The following is a 21,908-nucleotide window of genomic DNA, read 5'->3' as shown; positions in this document are numbered from 1 at the left end:
GGATGTCTCAGAAGCATTTCAAACTTGACATGAATGCTTGATCTTCCTGCCTCCAAAGAATCTTTCTCCTCCTCCTACAGTTTTTCTGCTCAAGCAGAAATCTAGAGCCAGTCTTAAAATCTCTTTCTCTATCAATTACCCAAACCAATTGTAAGTCCTGTCCTTTCTACTCCCCAAATCTATTTCCATCTCCACAGCCAACTTTATAGCCTAAATCACCATCAGTCTTGCCTTTTGGCTGGTCTTCCAGCTTCCACTTTTACCTCATTTCAATCCTCTCTTAACAGGGTGATCTTTCCAAAGATGCATTCTAGTACTGTCTCTCACTGATTAAAAATTGTTTAAAGAATTATGTCCAAAATCCCTACCTTGGCATATCGATCCTTTGTTTGGCCCCAGCCTATCTCCCCAGCCCCATCTCTTTCTTCTTCTTTATTTGTATCACCTGCTGCAGCCTATACTTGTGATGTCCCAAATGTGTTTTGGCACATGTTGCCTCTGCCTAGAGCCATATAACAGCCTCTCCCTTCCCCTTGCTATCTTCATCTGGCCAAAGCCTACTTATCCTCCAGAGTTCAACTCAAACATCCCTTTTCAATGAATCCTGCTCCAGAGACTGGTTTAGGTGCTATATCAGAGAGGCATTCAGCTCTAAAAGAAAACCCTCAGGGTCTTAAACACATAGGGTGTGTTTTTGTGGTGTTCTCACATAAGAAATCCGAAGATAGGCAGTCCAAGGCAGGTACAGGTTCTCAAAGACCTAGGCTCTGCCTATCTTTCCACTCTCCCTTAGTATGTTGGCTTATCACTTTATGTGGCTGCTACAGCTTTGGACATTGTCCACATTCAAGGAAGGAAAAAAAGAGAGTGGGTAGAAATAGGTATGTCTGAACCTTTTATTAGGAAAGCAAAAACTTTCCCTTCTCACTAGCCACAGATGGATCTTATGACTACACCTTAGCTGCAAGGGAGCCTGGGAAATCAGGACATAGGACTGTCATAGTTTACATAGACCATTTTGGCCCCAAACAAAACCTGGGTTTTATTAGCATGGAAGATAGGGAGTGATACTGGGAAAGCAACTGACAACTGCTCATCCCTATAGTAGTATTATCATACTGCAGCATCCCTCATTAGATTGTAAGCTCCATGTGTACAGAGATTGTGTCTTGTTCTTCTTTGTATCCCTGGTGCCTTACACTATACCTGACACATGGTAGTTGCTCAATAAATGCCAATTAAGCAAAACAACAAGTGAAAATATATATGTATTTAGCGCATATATTTTGAGTTAATTTTTTAAAGTCTATATATAGCAATTCATTTGCTATTTAATAATATGGATCTGTTGTGTCAACAAAATAATCGAATGTAGACCCAGATGTCAATCAGGATACAATTTCTTAGAGACACTGTCACTCCAGAATTCAGCTCAAGCCCAGATCATAAAATTCTGGTTTAACTGACAGTCACCCTTTCAGCTGGAATCCCACATGGGAGGAGACTGCCCAGGCCCTCCCAGGTTAGTTCATCTATCTCTCTGGTCCCCCATTCAGCCTTGCAAAGAGACTTTGCATGAGGAGGCCTGGAATCTGCCTCATGGAAACAGGCAACACGAACACTTAAGTCTGATCCCTCCATTCCTCCTTCCAATAATGTGATCACATTTTCTGGCAGAACTTTTTTTTTTTAACGCAGACTCGTCACGTCCCCCCCTAGACTTTATGTTTCTCCTGTGAATGGCACCACTGTCCATGCAGCCCTCCAAGCCAGAAACCTGGAAGTCCTCAAGGCTGCCTTCTTCTGTATTACATCCTGCCCATTTATCTCTAAATCGCTCTTAGAACTGCTTACTTGTCTCTGTCTGTGCCACTTCTGTAGGTGCAGGCCCTTATCTTCTTCTCTCCTGTGGATTGGTCAGGTCCTTTTGATTGGTTTCCCTACTTCTAATCTTAACATTCTTAAAAGCCATCTTCACATTTCTCTTGGAGAGATCTTTATAAATTGTATATTCAGCCATGTCATTGCCCTGTGTAAAAATCTCCTACTCTATTCCTCTGTAAACTGCCCCATCTACCACTTCAGCTTCATCTCTCACCCACTTTGCCTCCTACTTTACGTAACTACAACATAAATCACTTGGATTTCCTTTTTCATACTCTGCCATTTCTCACTCCCGTAGCTTTGTTCATAAGGTTGCCTCTGCCTGGAATGCCCTTCTCCACCCACCTCTCCTCCTTTGCTGGTTAACTCTTACTCGTTCTTTAACACTCACCTGATTTGAGAAGGCTTCCCTGACTGCTCCTCTCTCTTCCCTACTATAACTGAGTTAGGTGCCCTTCATCCTGTGTATACCGCATTGTCTAATAATTGCCCAGTGTGTCTGCTCTACTGGATGCCAGTGTGCACTCCCCGAGGGCAGGGGCGCTCATGATCCCTCTTTGTGTCCTCAGTGCCTGGCACAGAGTAAGGAACTAACTCATTTCTGTTGACTGGCTAAATGGAGGAGTAAGAAGGAAAAAAGGTGGCTTTCAGACATATCAAATAGGCTGAAATGTTATTAGGATAACTCTGACTTTTAAATAGGCATAGTGTTTTTATATCAATATTTCTATTCCCATATGCCTGTCTACTTTTATCATGTATGCTATGAATGCTGTGTTATATTCCTGATAAAGCTGTATTCTGCATTTGGTTTTTAGGTTAAAGCCATTCACATCCACTCTGATATGTTCTCAGTTCAAAATGGCTTGCTGACACCAACACTAAAGGCTAAGAGACCTGAGCTGAGAGAGTACTTCAAAAAACAAATAGAAGAGCTTTACTCAATCTCCATGTGAAGTTCAAGGGAAGTTCTTCTCAGTATAATGGACAATGTAGCAATATTATAGTTATTTTTTGAAAGTAACGTGTCAGAATGATGCAGCTGAAAATGAAAAGCACGTGACCTTATGACTGAGCCTCTTCCTGTCCCAAGAGGTCTTTAACAATATTTTCTCTCTCATCACCGAGTACACTTTATTTTTATTACAATGATATTGTAGTAAGCTGCTAAAAATATCACAAATGGTATTGTAAAAATCAAGACTTTTCTCAAGAACTGTGTACCACTAAAAGTAATATATTCTCAGTGTTCACAGAACTTCTATTAAACATAAAGGAAAAACATAACTGATATATTGTACTTAATTATTTGTGGAATAGTAACCAGGTACAGCAAATATCTAGGCAATGTGGACTACCTCATTCAATAACTGATGGTCAAAATCACAATTAAATCAGACTTAAAAAATTAAAACTAATACAGAATCATTCTGAAACAACACATGATAGCTCACATTCTACATAACTTTAGATTCTTTAAACATAACAACCCTCATTGACATGAAAAAATTTTCTCTCCAATTTTTACTTCTATTTATGAAGAATGCAAATTCATGTATTCTTAAAACAAATGTATTTACATAACATTTTACAAAGATCTTTCAATACATTTTCTTATTTATTAAGCTCATTCAAATATTAAGGAGCTACCTAGAAAAAATGTAATGTACAACTACTTAAAGGATAGTATGTGTATATTCATGGATGTCTTACCACATGAATTATAAAAGATGTCTGTTTGACTCTGCAATGAATGGACCTTTAGGGAAGACTTGGGAGAAGAAACCCAGAATTATTTCTCAGGGTGGGCAGCAATTAATGTACTGATGTTCCTTGCTGGGTTCTTCCGGTCTTCCCATTCTCAACGTGTCCATGCCAGGCCTGGGAAACCCATATGGCAATAATTCTGAACAGCTTCACTTTCTTCCAGTAAGAGATTATCATGGCAGATGTAGCGGGGTGGGGGGGGGATGTTATTTCCAAATGAAATAATTTTTCAAGAACATAAGTTTGAAGAACCTCTTCAAAATACCCCTAGAAAACTATTTACATCCATCATAGATAAATATTCCCATGGGAAATAATTTCATGCGTAGAATCTCTAAACCCTTCTAAGCTTACCCATGAAAACCTCCTTTCTTGGCATTATGTGTTTAATACTTCTTGCACCTGGGTGCCAACAATGTCATATAATTAAAGCCCAGCATGGACAGCAGTTAAGTTCCAAGCTACAGACTGCATCTACAGAATAAACTGTCCCTAGGAAAGTGTTTTCTTCTGTAGAGACAGGACTCTGAAAGCAGAGATGGGGGCAGTATTCACAGTCCAGAAGCTCCTTACCCCTGGAGCAAATCCAAACTGTCAGTAAATGCTGTCGGTTAGAAACTGCATAATCACACGGGCTTACTAGATGAATCTGCACCAGTGATTATACACTTATATTTCAGTCTTCACAAAAGTGGACGACCACAGCTTCATTTGATGTATTTATCCAATCTTTTACATATTCCTTTGCTGGATTCTCTCTGCAGTCCCACTACTTGCAGTTATAGATTTGACTTTTAGTAGATGACCTAGTTCTGTGCACATTAATTTTTAAAGACATTTCTATATAAACAAATACTAAAAATGTCCAAGGCCACATCTATTATACATAGCATTAATTTTTTTATATTTAATATATATTTGACTAATTAAAAGAGAAAGTCATTACCTGAATTGGATATTTGTATTATTTTAAAGGCAAGTAGCTTCACATCTTGAGGAAAATGAACCTCTTTCCCATTGTCCTTCCACTCAACTAAATTTCATATTTGTCTTTGTTTCCAGAGGATTTTAGACAATGAAATTATAAGCAAATAATTTAAAATTTATTTTGATTACATTTATACCTAATAATAGTTAGAGGTAATTGATTATGGATAACTTAAGATTTCTTCTCTTTCTCACTTTAAAGATCTTATGTTTCTATTTGCCTTCCTGATCCATGTGAAAATCATCACACTTGGGCATATAAATAGGTTCTGGCAGATGTGCTGAGAAAAGTAAACAGTGGGCCCTAAATATATTGCATGTACATTTATTTTTTCCGCTGTTTAACTCTACTGAATTTTTTAATAAAGGAGAAATGAAACAATATGTGTTAATGGAAAAAAATCCTTCTTGCTTCAGATTTCCCAACTTTATTTTGAGGGGGAAAAGTTTGTATTTCTCTTTAACCAGTGTAGAAAAAGGCTATGTACTTAAGACATTTACATTCATAGTGGACATCAGATCTGATTTAAGTCTAGCGGTATAACGGAGATCAATTACTTAACATAAACATGTTCTTAAATGTTTGGCCTTTTATCTCTTTTTCATTTAAATGTGTTGGTAATTCTTACATTTTAAACACTAATCTTGTTGTCTATAAAGATATAAAATAGAATATACACCAATTTTTTTTCCCCTTTTGCCATAAAAGACATCTTTGTATTGTGATTCTCCTCCAGGTGAGAGAGGAAACTGACCAGGTATGTGCAGGCCTAGCTTCACATATTAGGAACTCACGAACTCAGGAGTCTGAAGGAATAAACATACCTAGTCTCCCTCACATGAGCAAGTCAACCTTTCGTTCTAAATTTAGGTAAAACTGCAAGCATGAGAAAAAATAGGACTTTTCATTGCAATTTTTATAGTCAGGTAATGTTTTAGCAACTTGAAGTCAGCACTTCATTTGATTGTATTACCCATCAAAGAAACTCTGATCTTTTATTTTTCTGCAGTAAAGGGAATGAATTATTCTTTATTTTCCAAATGTATAAAGCACAAATGTGATATAGTTACTTAGAATACAAAATACTATGAAATGAATGTAAAGAATGGAAAAATGTATTTTTGCATGAAAACAGACCACTTACAAACTTGCTTCATGTCTCAGGAAAAAAAGAATGAAAAATCATATATAAAATTGATAAACTATATGAGATAAGTTGCTGTATTTTCTTGCCTATTTCTATTTTAAGGAAGCATATACATGAAAAGAAAAAATGATCCTGGTAGTCTGAATTTTCTCTCAAGTATGCTACACAGTCCTTTCTGTGAATCTACAGTTAACTGCAGTAAGAATGGAATTAGCATTCAAGTGAGGACAAAGCCCTAATGAGAAACTCTTCAGTTAGAACACATGAATGGTTATAACTCAGAGGCAATAGATATATACTACTTGGAACACAAGCATTTCTAAACTTGGTCCCAAACAAAAGGTTTTCATGAGGTGACAGTGGCTTTTAAACATTCATTTGACTGATTATTTTTATTTTCCTTGTTAAGTCATTGCAAAAATTGCATGGAGGGCAATGGATATTTTTTCAAGAACTGCTTATTCTACTTTCAATTTTTTGAAATTGAGGAGATTAAAAAATTACCTTTTAAATATGCATAAATGTATTTTAACTGTAATTTTATTTTTAGTTGCTTTGTTATAGTAGCATGCATATCAAATATAAAATGCATTTATGAAAACATTTGTAAAAAATAAAGATTTTTTTGTTTCTCAAAGTTGCTTATAATTACTATTTTATAATATTTATTTAGCATAATCCCCTGATGTTAGTATACTTGGTGATCATAGATCATAGTGCTTATGGTAAACACTGTATCAAGCTATATCACTAGTCAGCATACTCTACGTCCTCTATAAGGGTCCCTAAACTCTAAAGACTTATGGCCCCCCCAGAGAAGCTATCCCTTTCCTTGCACATTTGCTATTACCAAATGTGTCCTGGATTTACTTCATTTTTATATTTTTAAAAGAACAAAAAATTGTATTCAAATTTTCCATCATGATGGTCCTTAAACAGTATTTCCATAATGTCTTTTACCCATACACAGCGGTACACTTTCTTAAAATTGTACATTCTGCCATGTCTAAATTATGCAGATTCTGCCATATATTTGCTACCATCTACTCCTCTCTATTTTCACAGCTTTTAGTGTAGTTGGGGCCACTCTCATCTCTTGTCTGGAATATTACACTGCTTTTAAAATTAGTCTTCCTATTTCCACCCCAGCTTCCTCAAATTTCACCATCCACATTTCAGTCAGGGGGATCTTTCTAAATTGAAAATCTGGTTGTGCCACTCTCCTGCTTAATATTCCACAGTTTCCAGGATAAAGTTCAGACTCCCTGCTTCAGCACACAAGGCCCAGCATCTCTTCTCCAGCCCTTCCTCTATAGAGTATTGGCTCCAATCATACCAACTACTTTTTGCAGTGCCCTAAAAGCATCATGCTTTTAGGTCCCCTTTTCATAGAATACCCTTTCCTTTAATCCCCCTAATTCCTATCATTCATATCTTAAAACTCAGTTCAACTATCCTTTTCTCTAAGAAGCTTCCCACATGGCTGCATGGTTGATTGTACCTTTGCCCCACTCTCACTAAGACTGTGAGTTGCCTGGGGCTGCAGAAGGTCTGGCCCATAGTGGATGCTCAAGAAATGTCTATTGAATGAAAATCCCCTTGGCCCTTTTACATATGTTGCATAGCATTAAGACTGCAATACATAAAGATACTTTTCATCTATCACTGTTATTTTTTTTCCAATCCTGTCAACTAAGCAAAAATAAGCCGATTTTCAGTTGGACCCTACAGCCTGTGGATGGTACCACAAATGAAGCCTCTTGGGGCTGGGGGGTGGGGGAGTCACTCGATAAGAAAACGGTATTCAGAAAGATTTCCTCTTGGCTCCAGGGAATCCTAAACCCATGAACTGGCTGTTTTCCCAAAAGCTTTCTTCAGAAATCTATTAAAATTTTGGATTTTCTTTTCCCATGGAAGTTAGCATCTCCATGACTGTTCCAATCTAGTCAAAACCATCACACGACTGAACTGAAACACTGAAAGCAGAATTCTGAGTGTAGATATGGAAGCAATACAACAGGGAAATGGAAGATGTTCAATTTAACACTCATGGCTGAATGCTTGCACTGGCATTTGGGTATTTGAAGACGGAGTGGAGGGAGACAGATGATTGAGTTGAGATATCTCTGCCCTACCTCACCCTTTTGTAGGGGACACATTTCATTCCCCTTTTATAGGCTGGGTAGGTGAAACTTTAAATTGCAAGTCTGTATGTAGTCCCTTCCCCTCCCCTTGCTACTTAGGGCTTCGAGCTCTTTTCCTTGTTCCCCCCATCCCTTTCCCAGCCATGTGTTAGGAGGAATGGGAGCATGGCAAGCACACTAGCCAAATGTCAGGAGATCCATGCCACCTAGGTCAACCACCTGTCATAATGAGACTCCTACGTTGTGATTTGCTCAGCTTCGAATTGAGGGGACAGCAAGATCATCTCTAAGGACCGTTTTGGCTCAAGAAATCACACCAAAGGTTATTTCCAGTTTTGAAACCCTAGGCATTAACTCCCATAAACCTTTACTTGATGGCACTTCAGTGAATTTAATTCAGTATAGAGAGAGTTCTAGAGAATAGGGCCACCAAAGGGCAGATCACCTTTTGCTTTAAGCTGTTTTCCTTTTTCAATGTTTCTTCCATTTCTAGGTCTAGGGCATCCCAGGATCTATACCTCCCAAAGGTCATTTAAGAACTCCAAGTTTTTTTTTCACAACATTCTCCAAAGGGCAAGAAGGGAGCCTGGAGACCTGGCTTGTAAACTAGAGACTGCCTGTCAGCATATTATGGATGTGACTAAAGAGAAGATGTTGAAATATGATAACTGCTTTATACTGCAACAAAATTGTGAGATCCTTGATTGAAGAACCATTTCTAATTCACTTCTGTATCCCCAGGACCTACCACAATGCCTAACACAGAGTAAGGTGCTAAGTAAGTAGTGATTAAGTGACTCAAAGCACTATAATCAGGTAAGAACGCCTACCCTCTGTTCTTTACAAAGTTAATGATTAGTGATTAAGTTTTAATTATTAATAAGTGACTTTCTATGAGCAGATTTTGAATAAAAAATTCAGTGATTTTATTATGAAAATATTGTGGCTATGTGTGTGCTATATTTACAGATAATATTGGAGCATCACAGAAAAAGTCTCTGTTTTTCTAATTTCATCTGTACAAACAGCATTTTTTAATGTTGTGAAATGACATTTTTTAAAATAAGAAGATGGTTATTATATGCACAATATGTTTATCAGATGCAGCCAGATGGTTCAGCCTGGGTGTATGGAGAGAATGAGTGGTCATTCCTATGTTACTTCCTTTGGACAGAGCAAAAGAGCTGAGCCTCAGGGCACTAGGAGGGCATCCCTTGTGGAACTCACTACCTTAACCACAAGGCTGCCCAGAGATGTCCAGGAGGTAGCTTCTAGGCAGAGGCTAAGGGATTCTGCTTGTCCCTGAGAAGAAACCTCCTGGAACCTAAGCTCTTCTAATGCCTGGTTAGACTCTCAAGTACCATGCCCGCCCCAAGTAATTTGGCGGCCCCAGGGACTGAAGTTGATTGCTCAGGAGGACACTCCCCGTCACCATAACATGCTTTCATTCCTCTCTGACCTTCCTGCACTGAGTCAGGGTGACCCCCAGCTAGATTCCATGTGCTTAGAGACTTCAAACTCCATTACCATGGCCTTCCTGGTAATGTTGCTAAGGAAAGCGGCCCAGGCATCAGTACCAGGTGTTGGGCCCATCAGACTAATGAGAAAATGAAAAGCAAAAGAACAACCTCCTGGACGAGAAAAAGTCTTTTTCCATTAATTTTCCCTTCAGCACGAGGCGAGGGAGCCTGCGCCTAGAGTCCAAGGTCCAGGCCCCACCCCACCCCACGTCCACCACCAAGTTCCCTGGCGCTGCGCCTCCAGGAGGGCGGGGCGCTGCGCCTCCAGGAGGGCGGGGCGCTGCCACTTCACTGTGTCTTCCCAGAAGTCACCGCGTTACTCCTGGGAGATAAAAAGGCGGGAGTGAGGCGGCGTTTCCAGACTAGTGTGGGGGTCGGCGCTGTGTGCCTGTTGTTTTTTTCTCACCTCTTTCATTCCTCTCGGGCTGCCCCGCAGGCCAGGCCTGGACGCTGGTTCTCTCCGGCGTAGCTCGGTTCCTCAGGAAGAAGACGGGACAGGCCGTCGAGGGCCAAGAGCCCTCCGAGGCCTGGCGGTGGGGTAGCAATGTGGTCACTACAGGTCTATACGCGCAAAAAGCGGGCCAGCCATAGGCTCAACCTAACCCCAACGCCAGATGTAGGTGCCCCGGCTAAGGCGGAGGCCCCGTCAGGGCCCGGCCGGAAGCTCTCTGCCCACTGTAAGCGCCGTGTGGCTGGCCTACGGAGTGGGACGCGGGGTGGGCTGGGCCTCAGCCCCAGGGACTTCCGAGGCCCGCGGGCAGGCCTCCAAGGCTTTTGCCCTGAAGCACATCACCCTCTCTTAGGCCTGAAAAGGAGTGGCAAAACGCGCGGTTTGCAGAGAATCACGGAGAAATCAGAGCGAAGTCGGCTGGGAGGTAGCAGCTCTGGGCCACCGAGGTGCGTATCCACGAGTAACAGCCCCATGCCTCTGGCCACCTCAAAATTTCAATCCTGATTTTCTCCTAATAGCCTCTCATTCTAAGAGTCAGTGAAGAAAATAGTGTGTTCTGATTTCGCTGTTCTCCGAACACAGAGCCAGAAATTTGACTTAGGAAAAAGATATATTTAAAAAAAAAAAAAAAAGGAAGTTTTACCAAGTTGCTTAAAAGCAAGTGAGAGAAAACCTCCGGGAAAGCATTCGTGGCGTCAATTGGTTATTGATACAATTCACCTATTGTGTTCCTTACTTCTTGTTAATTATGTCCCCACAGAGTTTTCACATTATAACAGTGTGAATAGTGATCAGGGACGTGGAGAGCCAAGTCCAGACGGTGCAAACTAATTGTGTTGTTTGTTTGTTAGCACTCAGTTAAGAGGTACAGGAGAGAAAAGCCTGCATGAAAATAGCACTAGTGAAGAAGCCCAGGATGAGAAGATTGCTCCATTGAGTGTATGTATGTTTCTCCTATGGTCCTTGGATAAGCTTAGGGTAGAGACCAGTGGTACCTGATGTACCTCTGGATGAAAGTATAATATGGTCTTTGTTCTATAGATATTACATAGCTTTCTAGTGTTTTTATAAACATTGATGCTCTATCTTCAGACAGGGCCTTGAATTAATGATTCTGGTAGACTCATAGCCATGTATTTCTGTTTTTTCTTTCCTTTGACAAAAATTTAAGAAATATTCATTACTGGCTAATTTTCTGTGTGACAGATATAAAATGTTTCTTAGTAATTCTCTAATGTTTGATAGCACTTAAACATTTCAAAGCCATTTTCATGTTTTCTCATTTGACTTTGCATTAACAGAAACAGGATTCGTTATCATTAGAATATTATATATAACTTCCTGATCTACTGTATTTAATGTGGATTCTGTACAGTATTTTAAAGATGTGTAGCAGTAGTTTGGAGAAACTCAGATTTTAAAAATTGCTTGTGACTTATCTGACATTAGCATTAAATTGGATAGTCACAGTCCAGCATTTTAGCTTGCGTATTTCTCTTTGACATGTTTTTTGGGGGAGGGCAGTTTTAACAAAAGGCATTTTTTAAAAAAAGTCTTTTCCCCAGATTTTAACTGTGTTAAGTGTCCCTAATAGATTATTCAGACTATGCAAAAAAATGTTTAAGCAGTTTCTTTTAAGTTTTGTATTTTTCCTTCCATTCCTTTTTTCTGTGCCTTTAAAAATTTTTTTTACAAATTATCTTATTGTGTAAATTCCTCTGACATTAAGTAATCTTCAAAAATATGGTTTTTAGTGTCTGCATAGTGCTTTGTCTTACACATAGGTATGCTATAATTTGTATAACTATTTTTCTGTGGTTGGGGGATTGAGATTGTTTCTAAGGTTTTGCTGTTTTAGATATCAGTAGATATCCTACCACAGAAATTTTTTGTGTGTACCTCAGATTGTTATCCTAAGACAAATACGTTGCAGTGGGTCAAGGGTTGGATTATATTTAAAGTTTTGATTCATGTTGGCCAGTTGGCACCATCTTATCTGAAACTTAAAATATCTATCTACCTATCGATAGATAGATAGATATTTGATAGATGAAAAGTAGCATGTTGTTTTACTTTCCATTTCTTTGAATGCTAGTAAAGTTGATATTTTTTCTCATTTTATTGGCCATTTGTGTGATTTTTTGGTGAAATACTTATTCATTATATATTGAAGATTGTTGTACTTTTACACACACGTTACAAATATTTCCACATTTGTTTGCCTTTAATTTTATTTTTGGTATTTTAGACTTATTTATCAATCAGTTTCTTTTGATTTATTTTGCTTTCATATTTAGAGGGAAAAAATTCTTTCCTACTTAGGGTATCAGAAAAATATTCATCTTTATTTTCTAGTTGCTGGTTTATCCCACAGTAGTTAGTTGACTAGTATATTGTTGACTCCCTAGATATGTCCATAATATTATATTTTAAGATTTAATATTAAATATCAGACTACATCTGTATCAATAAGCTGAAAGAATGTATTATATATGAAACTGATATACAAAGTTGATATTAGTTTTGCATTTTCGAAATAACCAAATCAATGTGTTATAATATTATAATATAAAAATATTCCATCTCATAATTTGTGTTATATCTTTAATTCTTATTTCACATAGGAGTCAGTGACAGATGACCTCCAGGTTGATAGTAGTTTATCAAATAGTGAACGAGTATCAGGTAAGACTGGCAACGTGAACTTCTTCAACTTGCTTTCTTACAAACATAAGCATCCATTTGTATCTCTGCCTTATCTTCCCATCTCAGTGGGAGAGATGTCTTTCTCCTGGTCCAAGTTGAATCCTTCGGCCTGTGCTGTAGACTTCATCCTCAAAGCCTTCAAGCACACACCAGTAAATTATAATTGCGATACGTGCTACAAAAGTGAGGTTAACTTGAGTGTAACTGAATTTAGTTGAAGAGATTAAGGAAGACTTCCATGAGGGAATGGCAATTTAATTGAGATCTGAAGAAAGGAAGAGCTTAACTATAAAGAGAGGTGAATAAAGAGAAATCCAGGCAGAGGGAACAGCATGTGCAAAGACCCTGACGTGGGACTGAGCATTTTGTGTTCAGTGAACTGAAAGAAGGCCAGTGTGGCTAAAGTAGAGAGGAGGAAGTGTGATAATAAGACAAGGTTGGACAGACTGAGTCTTTGCATAGCCTTATAGGCCATGCCAAAGATACTGATGTGCATCTTTGGAGCAGCAGGAAGCCACTGAAGTTTTTAAAATACGGAATGGTATGATCGTATTAGCTACAGTATGGAAAAAAGTAGGAGTAGATGTAAATAGACCCGTTGGGAAGCTAGTAGTTAAGCCTAGTTAAGGGCTTGCAGTAGTTAAGGGGAGGAATGATGGCTCTTTGTACTATGGGATGACATTGGAAATGGAAAGAAGTGGGCATATCTTATGGCTGTTGTAGGAAATGAAATTGACAGAATTTGGCAAATAAAGAGTGAAGAAGATGGAGGTATCAAAGATGACACGTGTTTCTGGCTTGCATAACTGAGTATAAGGTGGTAGCATTCACTGAAAAAACCTTGTTTGAGGGAAAGATCATAAATTCTCTTTTTAATATATTAAGTTATGGGTGTGTTTAAGATGTCTAAGTAGTAATGTCAAATAGGCAGTTGGATATGGAGGGCTACTGATAGAAGTTTGGTATAATTGAAGTTATTTTTGAAAACAAGAAAGGATGCCATTACCACACCAGAAATACTGAGGAATTCTTAAAAACAGATGAGATCCGGCTGATGAATATATGAAGAGCAGAGAAAAACCACTGCAGAGGTAAGAATAGCTCTGGAGATACACTTAACTCAAAACACTTGGTCAATAAATGCAAAACACTGTAATAGATGGGACCCTGAAGAAGTTGTCAAGGTGGTGGATTAAGCACTACATTCTGGCACTGTATGACCTGTCTCCCTTCTCATCCCCTTCTTACATTGGAAACACTGGCAGCTCCCAGTGCCTGCTGCCAGGTCAAAACCCTAGGAATTACTGCCAAGCAAAGTGAACTAAGTCTTCACTTTGGCTCCTTAGGGTCAATGTTGGAGCTGGAGTGAGAAGCAGAAGGGAGTCTGAAGTAACTCCACATTGCCACACAGAGGGCAGAGGGGCAAAAAAGATAAAAATATAGATTATGCTTATGGTTGCTAAGCCCAGGAAAAAGATACATTATGGCTCTCTGAAGTGGGAATTCTGATATAAGAGACTTCCAGTGTGGATACTGCCAAATAGGTCAGTGTCCCCATGTAACCTACAATACCTGGAAAATACAGGAGGACATCCCCACCTAGACCGTAAGTTCCAAGAATGTCTCATCACTCTTCTAAAATCTCCAGAGGTAGGTTGTTGTTTCAGAATTTATACTCTGTGCCATACAAACAGATTCTCAAATAGAGATATGAACAGACAATCAGAAACAGTAAAATCTTTGAAGAAAATCAGTGCCATGGAAGAGAGGCCACAAATGCAACAAACAAAAGAATTAACACCTGAGGGAAATGGTAGAAAACTTTAAATATCTCTTTAGAGACAAGAGGCTGTTGAATCCATAATATAACAGGCTGCTATAAAAAAATTATAGTCCCTGGAAACTAAAAATATCAAATTTTAAAACAAGAAACTAACCTAATATTGAGATGTATTCAACTGAAAATTAAATTAGCTAGCTAGAAAATAGAATAAAGGAATTTTCTTAAAATTTAGTGCAAAAGAACATGGGAGGTTCTCAACAAATGCTTTTCCCTCCTTCTTCCCCCCTCTTTGCCTGGTTAACTTCTGCTAGTTCTTCAAAAATAGATTCAGGTGCTATCTCTACTGGGAAGCCTCTCCTGACTGCTCTTCTCTCTTTCTAGATGAGTTGTTCTATCCTGGTAATTCTGTGGCACTGTCATAGGACTCAAAACAGCAGTATAATTGTTTTTGTTCCTCTAGGCCCTAAAGCTATTGAAAATAAGCACTATCTTTTATCTTCCTATTCCATTCTTGGGACATAAAATAGTTTGAAGTGCTTGTTGAATGAGTTTTCTACTCTATTTAGAGGAAATAAACAATTTTACCATAATCAGTATTTTTTAAAATTGTAGTTTAAATATATGATAAATGTCCTTGGTTACTAGCTTTATCAAATTGATGTGTGAAAGGTATGAGGAAATAGAAAATAGACTGTCTCTAATTAACAAACTGGTTGTATTCTGAGTTCATTTGTTGATTGATATTTGAGACCTAGAATACTTTATAATAAAATATAAATGGTTAGGTTTTGAGCAGCCCACAGAATTCTATTTAACATATAATTAATTGTTTTAATTCTGTCTTGGAATCTAGTAATTTTGCAACATGATGAAAATTAACTCAGGATTTCATATTTCATATGGAGGATTGAACATATACGTTTACTTCTCCCTTCTGAAATCTCACTAAAATACCAATAAAGGCATTAAAAAAGGCATGAATCCACAACATAGAGAACAAGAGACCTCAGTTGACAAGAGATAATCAGCAAAATTTTGGAATCTGGAATGTAGATGAATAAATTATAATAGGCCTAACAGACAAAAAAAAAAAAGCTGAAACCTAGATACCTAGAATGAACCAAGAAGCAAACTGAGGCAGGCTGGAGTTTCAGAAATTAGAGGCATCACATACTCCTGAAGGAATAGGTAGAGTTAATGTTGAAAATAGGATTTTTGGAAATCTTTAAAAGTAGCAATTAGATGGGCTTCCCTGGTGGCACAGTGGTTGAGAGTCTGCCTGCCGATGCAGGGGACACGGGTTCGTGCCCTGGTCCGGGAAGAGCCCACATGCCGTGGAGCGGCTGGGCCTGTGAGCCATGGCCGCTGAGCCTGTGCGTCTGGAGCCTGTGCTCTGCAACGGGAGAGGCCACAACAGTGAGAGGCCTGCGTACCACAAAAAAAAAAAAAAAATAGCAATTAGATGCTGTGATCCCTTCCCCAACACTATGTAGCCAGGCAGCTACTCTTTTTCCCACCATGGCAGTCCAGAGACATTGAAGCAAAGGGTCTGGACACAGCAATGCCCAGTACTGCTGAGGGCAGGGGTGCTGTATTGAAAACTAGCAGTGGGAGGTGTTGGGAGGAGGGGGGAAAGGAATTAACTAAAGTCTGTTTACTTACCCCAGACTTCTTACCCTACTCAGGAAAATACACCCCAGTTAAGGGACTGGAGTATTCCTCTTTTGGAAAAGACCTATTTTCTGGCAGTAATGACCTGGTCCCTATCCAAATACCCTTCAGTAAAGCCCACTACTTCCTAAACCCCACTTATGAATCCAGAGTTTCCAACTGCTATTTAGTTGCCTCATTCTTTTTTTAAAAAAATATTTATTTATTTATTTATTTATGGCTGCATTGGGTTTTCGTTGCTGCGCACGGGCTTTCTCTAGTTGGCGGCCAGTGGGGGCTACTCTTCGTTGCGGTGCGCGAGCTTCTCATTGCGGTAGCTTCTCATTGTGGAGCACTGGCTCTAGGTGTGTGGGCTTCAGTAGTTGTGGCATGCAGGCTCAGTAGTTGTGGCTCACAGGCTGTAGAGCGCAGGCTCAGTAGTTGTGGCTCACAGGCTTAATTACTATGCGACATGTGGGACCTTCCCGGACCAAGGCTCAAACCCATGTCCCCTGCATTGGCAGGTGGATTCTTAACCACTGTGCCACCAGGGGAGTCCTAGTGCCTCATTCTTAAACATTCAAGAATTACCAGGCATTTAAAGAAAATATTTAAAATAAAAGTTAGATACCCAATAAAAAGAAACTTGAAGGACAGAGACAATGCAAAGAAAAAAACTTCTAAGCCATATTTTCATTATTATCCTCAGGATGATGGAAAAGTGTGTCCATGAAACATGTGCAGGCTACTATAAAAAGGAGCATTCAGAGAACAAAAAGAATTCTTAAAAAATAGTCACATGGAATTAGGAAAACATTCTATGAAGGATTGGGTAATGAATTTAAGGAAATATTCCAAAAGTTGAACAGACATTAAAGAGAAGATAAAAGATAGAAATAGTGGTGACCCAACTCTATGAGTATACTAAAAAACCACCAAATTGTATACTTTAAAAGATCGGGATTTATGGAATATGAATTGTATTTCAATAAAGCTGCTATTTTAAAAAGAAAAATAATTATAAGCTGAGTCTAGGCATTCTAACATCTGAAAAATAGTAGTTCCAGATATTATAAAGTAAACAGGGAATTATTAAACACATAAAACTGGAAATTTTTCTAGAATTAAAAATGGTTATGAGTGTACATATTGAAAGAGCGCACCAACTGCCCATCACAATGAATGAAAAAGACCCACACCAAGGCACAACGTTATGTAATTTAAAAATCCTCAGGATAAAGAGAGATATCCTTCAGTTTTCCAGAGACAGGATAGATTCCCACCCAAAATTTGTTTCCAATTTCAAGGTTAATGATGCCACTCACATACCAGGAGGGTATAGAAAGGTTTATTACTGATACAATGAAGCCTTCTAGAGAGGAGGGTGTCTCCTGAGCAGGACTGAAAATGGCTTGAGAGAGCAGGGAAAGGAGACTGTGTTGGGGTTTTTAGGTGGTTAGAGGGTGGGGCTGGGGTGAGGTTTTAACTTGCTGGCGTTGCCAGAAGATGGAGCACCAGGGCTTAACAGCTTGTACAGATATGGGGCAGAAGGGGAACATGGAGCAGTGAGGTTTAAATCTGCCAAACACTAAAAAATGTAATCAGTTTTTAAAATATACTGGTCTAGAATTCTGTATTCAGCTAAACAATCACTCAAGTGTGAAGATAGTGTAAAGAAATTTTTTAGACAGGTCTTCCATGCACCTTTTCTCAGGAAATGAAGAAGATACTCCAGCAAAACCAGAAAGTAAATCAATAAAGAAGAAATCATGAGATCCAGAAGTCAGAGGCTCTAATACATAAAATATGTGAAATAATTTCTTCGGGTCATGGTAAAGGGAAATCCCGGGAAGACGTGTGCAGCATGTCTAGAGGATAACCAGTCCAAATTTGAGCAAGTATATTGAGATCTCCAGTAGCAATATTTTTTTTTAAAAGAAAAAAAAAGGAAACAGAGAGAGAGGCAGGGAAGGAGGAAGGAAGGAAAGAAAAGAAAAAAACTGATAGATAACGTGGCATTTAAAAAAAATTGTTGAGAGGAAATTTACACTTTTGCAAAAAGTTGGGATGAAATGGGTACTTAGAAAACTAATTAAAAATTAAGTTATCGATAACTCAAAGGAAAAACAAAAACTTGTAGCAAAAAGGTGATATAAATAATATAGCTCATAGTACATGGCTCAGCTCTAAATATATTTAAGCAGTCATAATGATAGAATCATTGAATATATTTAATTTAAAAATATAAAGGAAGATATTAAAAGAAACAATAGAGTTAATAGGGTTGAAAACAGTTGTTTCATTATGATGGGGGTTATGAAACGAGGTTTTTGATAAAAGCCTTGTAGAACTATTTGACTTTTTTAAATGTATGGTATAATTTGATATAAATGTAATTTTAAGTGCATTTACATTTCTAACTTGTGACACCAGAAACAACCTTCTACTGTTATAATCAGGAACATTTGTTTATTCTTTTCTCTACCAAACTACCTAGATGGTGAGTACAGCGCTTTCCTAACTTCCAAGCCTGGCTTGAGTTCTGGGATTTGGTGGAAGGGTTAGCTCTCCTGAGAGTGGTATTCATGGAATTTTGAGAGGTGGAAGGCACGAGAGATGTAGCAACATGTTGGTGAGAAGGATGAAGACAGGGTGAGAAAAGTAAAAAGTAGCAAGGACAGGGAAGGACACTCTAGGGCAGCTGAAGTAGGGGAAGCAAAAGATACTTAGAGCCGTAAATTACCTCTGACATCTGAAGAGGTGAAGAAGGATGGTAGCTTGAGTCAGTCAATTTAAGTGTTGCACTGGTGGCTGGAGGAGGTGGCCAGGTAGGAAACAATTGTCAACTTTAAGGAGGGGGTTGGAGTGGAAGAGAAGGGTGTGGTGAGGTCAAAATGGGAAGGATAAAGAGTTGTCTCAGGTAGGTAATGGATGAGCAGAGATAGGTATAGATAGGGCAGGGCAGAAGATAATGGGTTTTCAGAGTAATGCTCTCCTTTCATCCCTTACCCCACACCCCTCCAGTTTCTATTGACGCTGACCTCTGTTTTATCATGTTGGAAGTGTTTGATAAATGCTGACTGACTATAGCAGAGTGTATTTTCCCTTTCCGTACTAAATCTTCTGGTTCTTCAAATAAATACTAAGTTCTATCCCTGTCATTTATTAGGAGGGTTTTCATTCTAGTCTACTCTCACAGGGATGACTTTAAGACCTCTGATTCTGGGAGATTTTCTGTTCAGATATTTACCCCAATTTCCTACTGAGATATTTATTTTCTTATTACTGAGTTTTCGGAGTTCTTTATATTTTGGATTCCAGTCCACTTACAAATGTTTTCTCTTAATCTATGGCTTGTCTTCTCACCTTAACCATCTCTTCCAAATAAAAGGTTTAAAATTTGATGAAGTCCAGTTTATCCCTGCTGTTGTTTTATGAACCATCCTTTTAGTGTTATATCAAAGAAATCTTTGCCTAACTCAGTGTCATGAAGATTTTCTCCTGTTTTTTTCTAGAAGTTTTGTAGTTTTAGGATTTGCATTTAGAATCATGATGCATTTAGAGTTATTTTTTTATATGATGGAAGATATGAATGGAAGTTGTTTTGTTTTGCTTTTGTATATGGATATCCAGTTCCAACATAATTTGTTTAAAAGAATATCCTTTCTCCACTGAATTGCCTTTGCATCTTGGTCAAAAATCAGTTACTCTTATATGTGTGAGTCTATTTCTGGGCTCTCTGTTCAGTTCCTTTGATCTATGTTCCTTTTTTTTTTTTTTTTTTTTTGCGGTACACGGGCCTCCCACCGCTGTGGCCTCTCCCGTTGTGGAGCACAGGCTCCGGACACGCAGGCCCAGCAGCCACGGCCCATGGGCCCAGCCGCTCCGCGGCACGCGGGACCTTCCTGGACCGGGGCACGAACCCGCGTCCCCTGCATCGGCAGGCGGACTCCCAACCACTGCGCCACCAGGGAAGCCCCGATCTATGTTCCTTTGAGTCTGTGTTTATGCTCATTGTTTTTTAAATGGAATAATTAGAATCACTGTTTCTTCTTCTCAGCTAGTTAGCATACAGTTATTGGGTTACTTATATATAAAACTTGCATTTAAAAAATTAGGTATACATTTTATTTATTCATATTTATTTTTTATTGAAGTATAGTTGATAAAACTTGCATTTTTGAGCCAAGAATTATAACTGAACCAAAGTAGGGAAGGAATAAATTATAAAACTTTGAAAAACAATGGAAAAGGTTTATAGTGCATTTTCTCCATATCAGAAACAGAATTATTTTCTTAGATGGAAGTACAATTTAAGATTGTGTACAATAGTATGCCTTTTCAGTTGTATGTATAATTTTACATTATTAGTATACAACTGCATGTACATTTCTACAACTTTGAATTCTTAGGATTTTGAATCTGTTTACTATTGAAACATTTTACCCTTTTTGTTTCTTTGTTTATTCTACAGGACTAAGTTTACAGCATGATATTTCTAGCTCTCTTCTAAGTTACTCAATCACAGACTCTTATACAGAATACAAGAGCTTTGAAGAGAGTTTAAGTAGCTTCCCATCGCCTGAACTCTTCAGAGAATCAGATTATTTAGGTGAGAAAATAATTTCAACCTTAAGTTGCTCCACTATAGAAATTGCTCCTTGGTCCACAAATCCTGCCATGAATGATGTTCCTTTTGAGGAGGTATACTTATCTTCCACCAAAACCTTCTTCTGCCCACTATCCATTGTGTTCCATGCTCAGTCACATAGGACTATAGATCAAAAGCCTTCAGATCAGGGAAGGATGAAGAGATTAGCATTTACATGTAATACATATCCAGTTAGTAAGCAGTTTTGCTCATAACATATGTATACTTGTTCTCTTGAACTATGGGCTATCTTTTATTTCCTATACTTCTCTTACTTTTCATTAACTAAAAGGTTGACTAGACCATCTCCCTGTCTGAATTTTTTCTACAAATTAACAGTTATTTACATTTACTATATGTGTAATTAAGAGCCTTTGGTTAATGATGCAGATTGAACACATGCCTTCCTCCACAACTTTGCGCAATAGCTTTTTAAAAAAGACATAAGCACCTAAGAGTAAAGAGAATGGGGAAGAATAAAGCATAAAGTTTGGAAAGCTAGAGAGCAAATGGTCTGATAAAGCAGAATTGAAAAAACTGAGTCCTAAATCAACAATGGGAATACCCCAGAAAGTATCCTAGAAAAGTTTTCAAGGTGGCTTGTAAGATACTTGTAAAAAGCTGTGTCCGAAACACAAAAGATGTGGTGACTTCTCCTTTCCTACTCAAATGGAGTCTGGAGATTTATTCTTTGGGGTGTTTTGAAACAGAGGGACTCTGGACTGGAGGATAGTAGGCACTGTTAATAGCAGGGATACCATGGTATTTTAAAATGTTAGTCCCAATTACTCATTCCCCTGTAGTAGTATTATATAGCCATACCCTTGTCATAGCCTCATAGTGGGTGAAGTGTACTTTCTCACTCTTTTGCTTTGGAGTTGACCATATGACTTACTTTGGGCAATAGGATATCAGTGAGTGAAACATAAACAAACTTTTGATATGTGCATACATGATTGGGCTTGTCCTCTAATCCTTTTGCCATCGTGAGATGAATACAGATCTTCTTCCACTTATGATGGAAAAAACTGTAAGTTGAACCATTATAAGTCAGGGACCACATGTATATCCTAATTAGCTTTTACCTCTCCTGTGGGACTCCAGAATAAGAGATACAGAGCAGGATAGCCCCAGGCAGACTGCAGACTTCAGAGAGCTGCCCCAGCTGATCACCAGACCCATATAATCTAAAGCAGAGCTGCTTGAGCCAAACAGTA

At 38.5% G+C, this 21,908-nt stretch overlaps 2 protein-coding genes across 9 annotated transcripts in view; both read left to right on the top strand.

Annotated features, from left to right (window-relative positions):
* Positions 1-2,840, top strand: part of ACSL6 (acyl-CoA synthetase long chain family member 6) — a 63,577-nt gene extending 60,737 nt beyond the window's left edge. For all 8 annotated transcript variants that reach the window (XM_060091911.1, XM_060091917.1, XM_060091918.1 and 5 more), the window contains one exon: positions 2,703-2,840. In XM_060091911.1, the coding sequence (XP_059947894.1) occupies positions 2,703-2,840 (138 nt within the window). The remainder of the gene's footprint in view (positions 1-2,702) is intronic.
* A 7,154-nt stretch (positions 2,841-9,994) lies between these two features.
* MEIKIN (meiotic kinetochore factor) overlaps positions 9,995-21,908 on the top strand; it is a 125,350-nt gene continuing 113,436 nt past the window's right edge. The window contains exons 1-5 of the mRNA XM_060094389.1: positions 9,995-10,106; positions 10,254-10,347; positions 10,753-10,840; positions 12,526-12,586; positions 20,515-20,652. Coding sequence (XP_059950372.1) covers positions 9,995-10,106; positions 10,254-10,347; positions 10,753-10,840; positions 12,526-12,586; positions 20,515-20,652 — 493 coding nt within the window. The remainder of the gene's footprint in view (positions 10,107-10,253; positions 10,348-10,752; positions 10,841-12,525; positions 12,587-20,514; positions 20,653-21,908) is intronic.

This window comes from Mesoplodon densirostris, chromosome 3, assembly GCF_025265405.1.
Source record: "Mesoplodon densirostris isolate mMesDen1 chromosome 3, mMesDen1 primary haplotype, whole genome shotgun sequence".
Taxonomy (NCBI): domain Eukaryota; kingdom Metazoa; phylum Chordata; class Mammalia; order Artiodactyla; family Ziphiidae; genus Mesoplodon; species Mesoplodon densirostris.
Note: the sequence above shows the minus strand (reverse complement) of the source record. Positions and strands in the feature narration are given on the sequence as shown.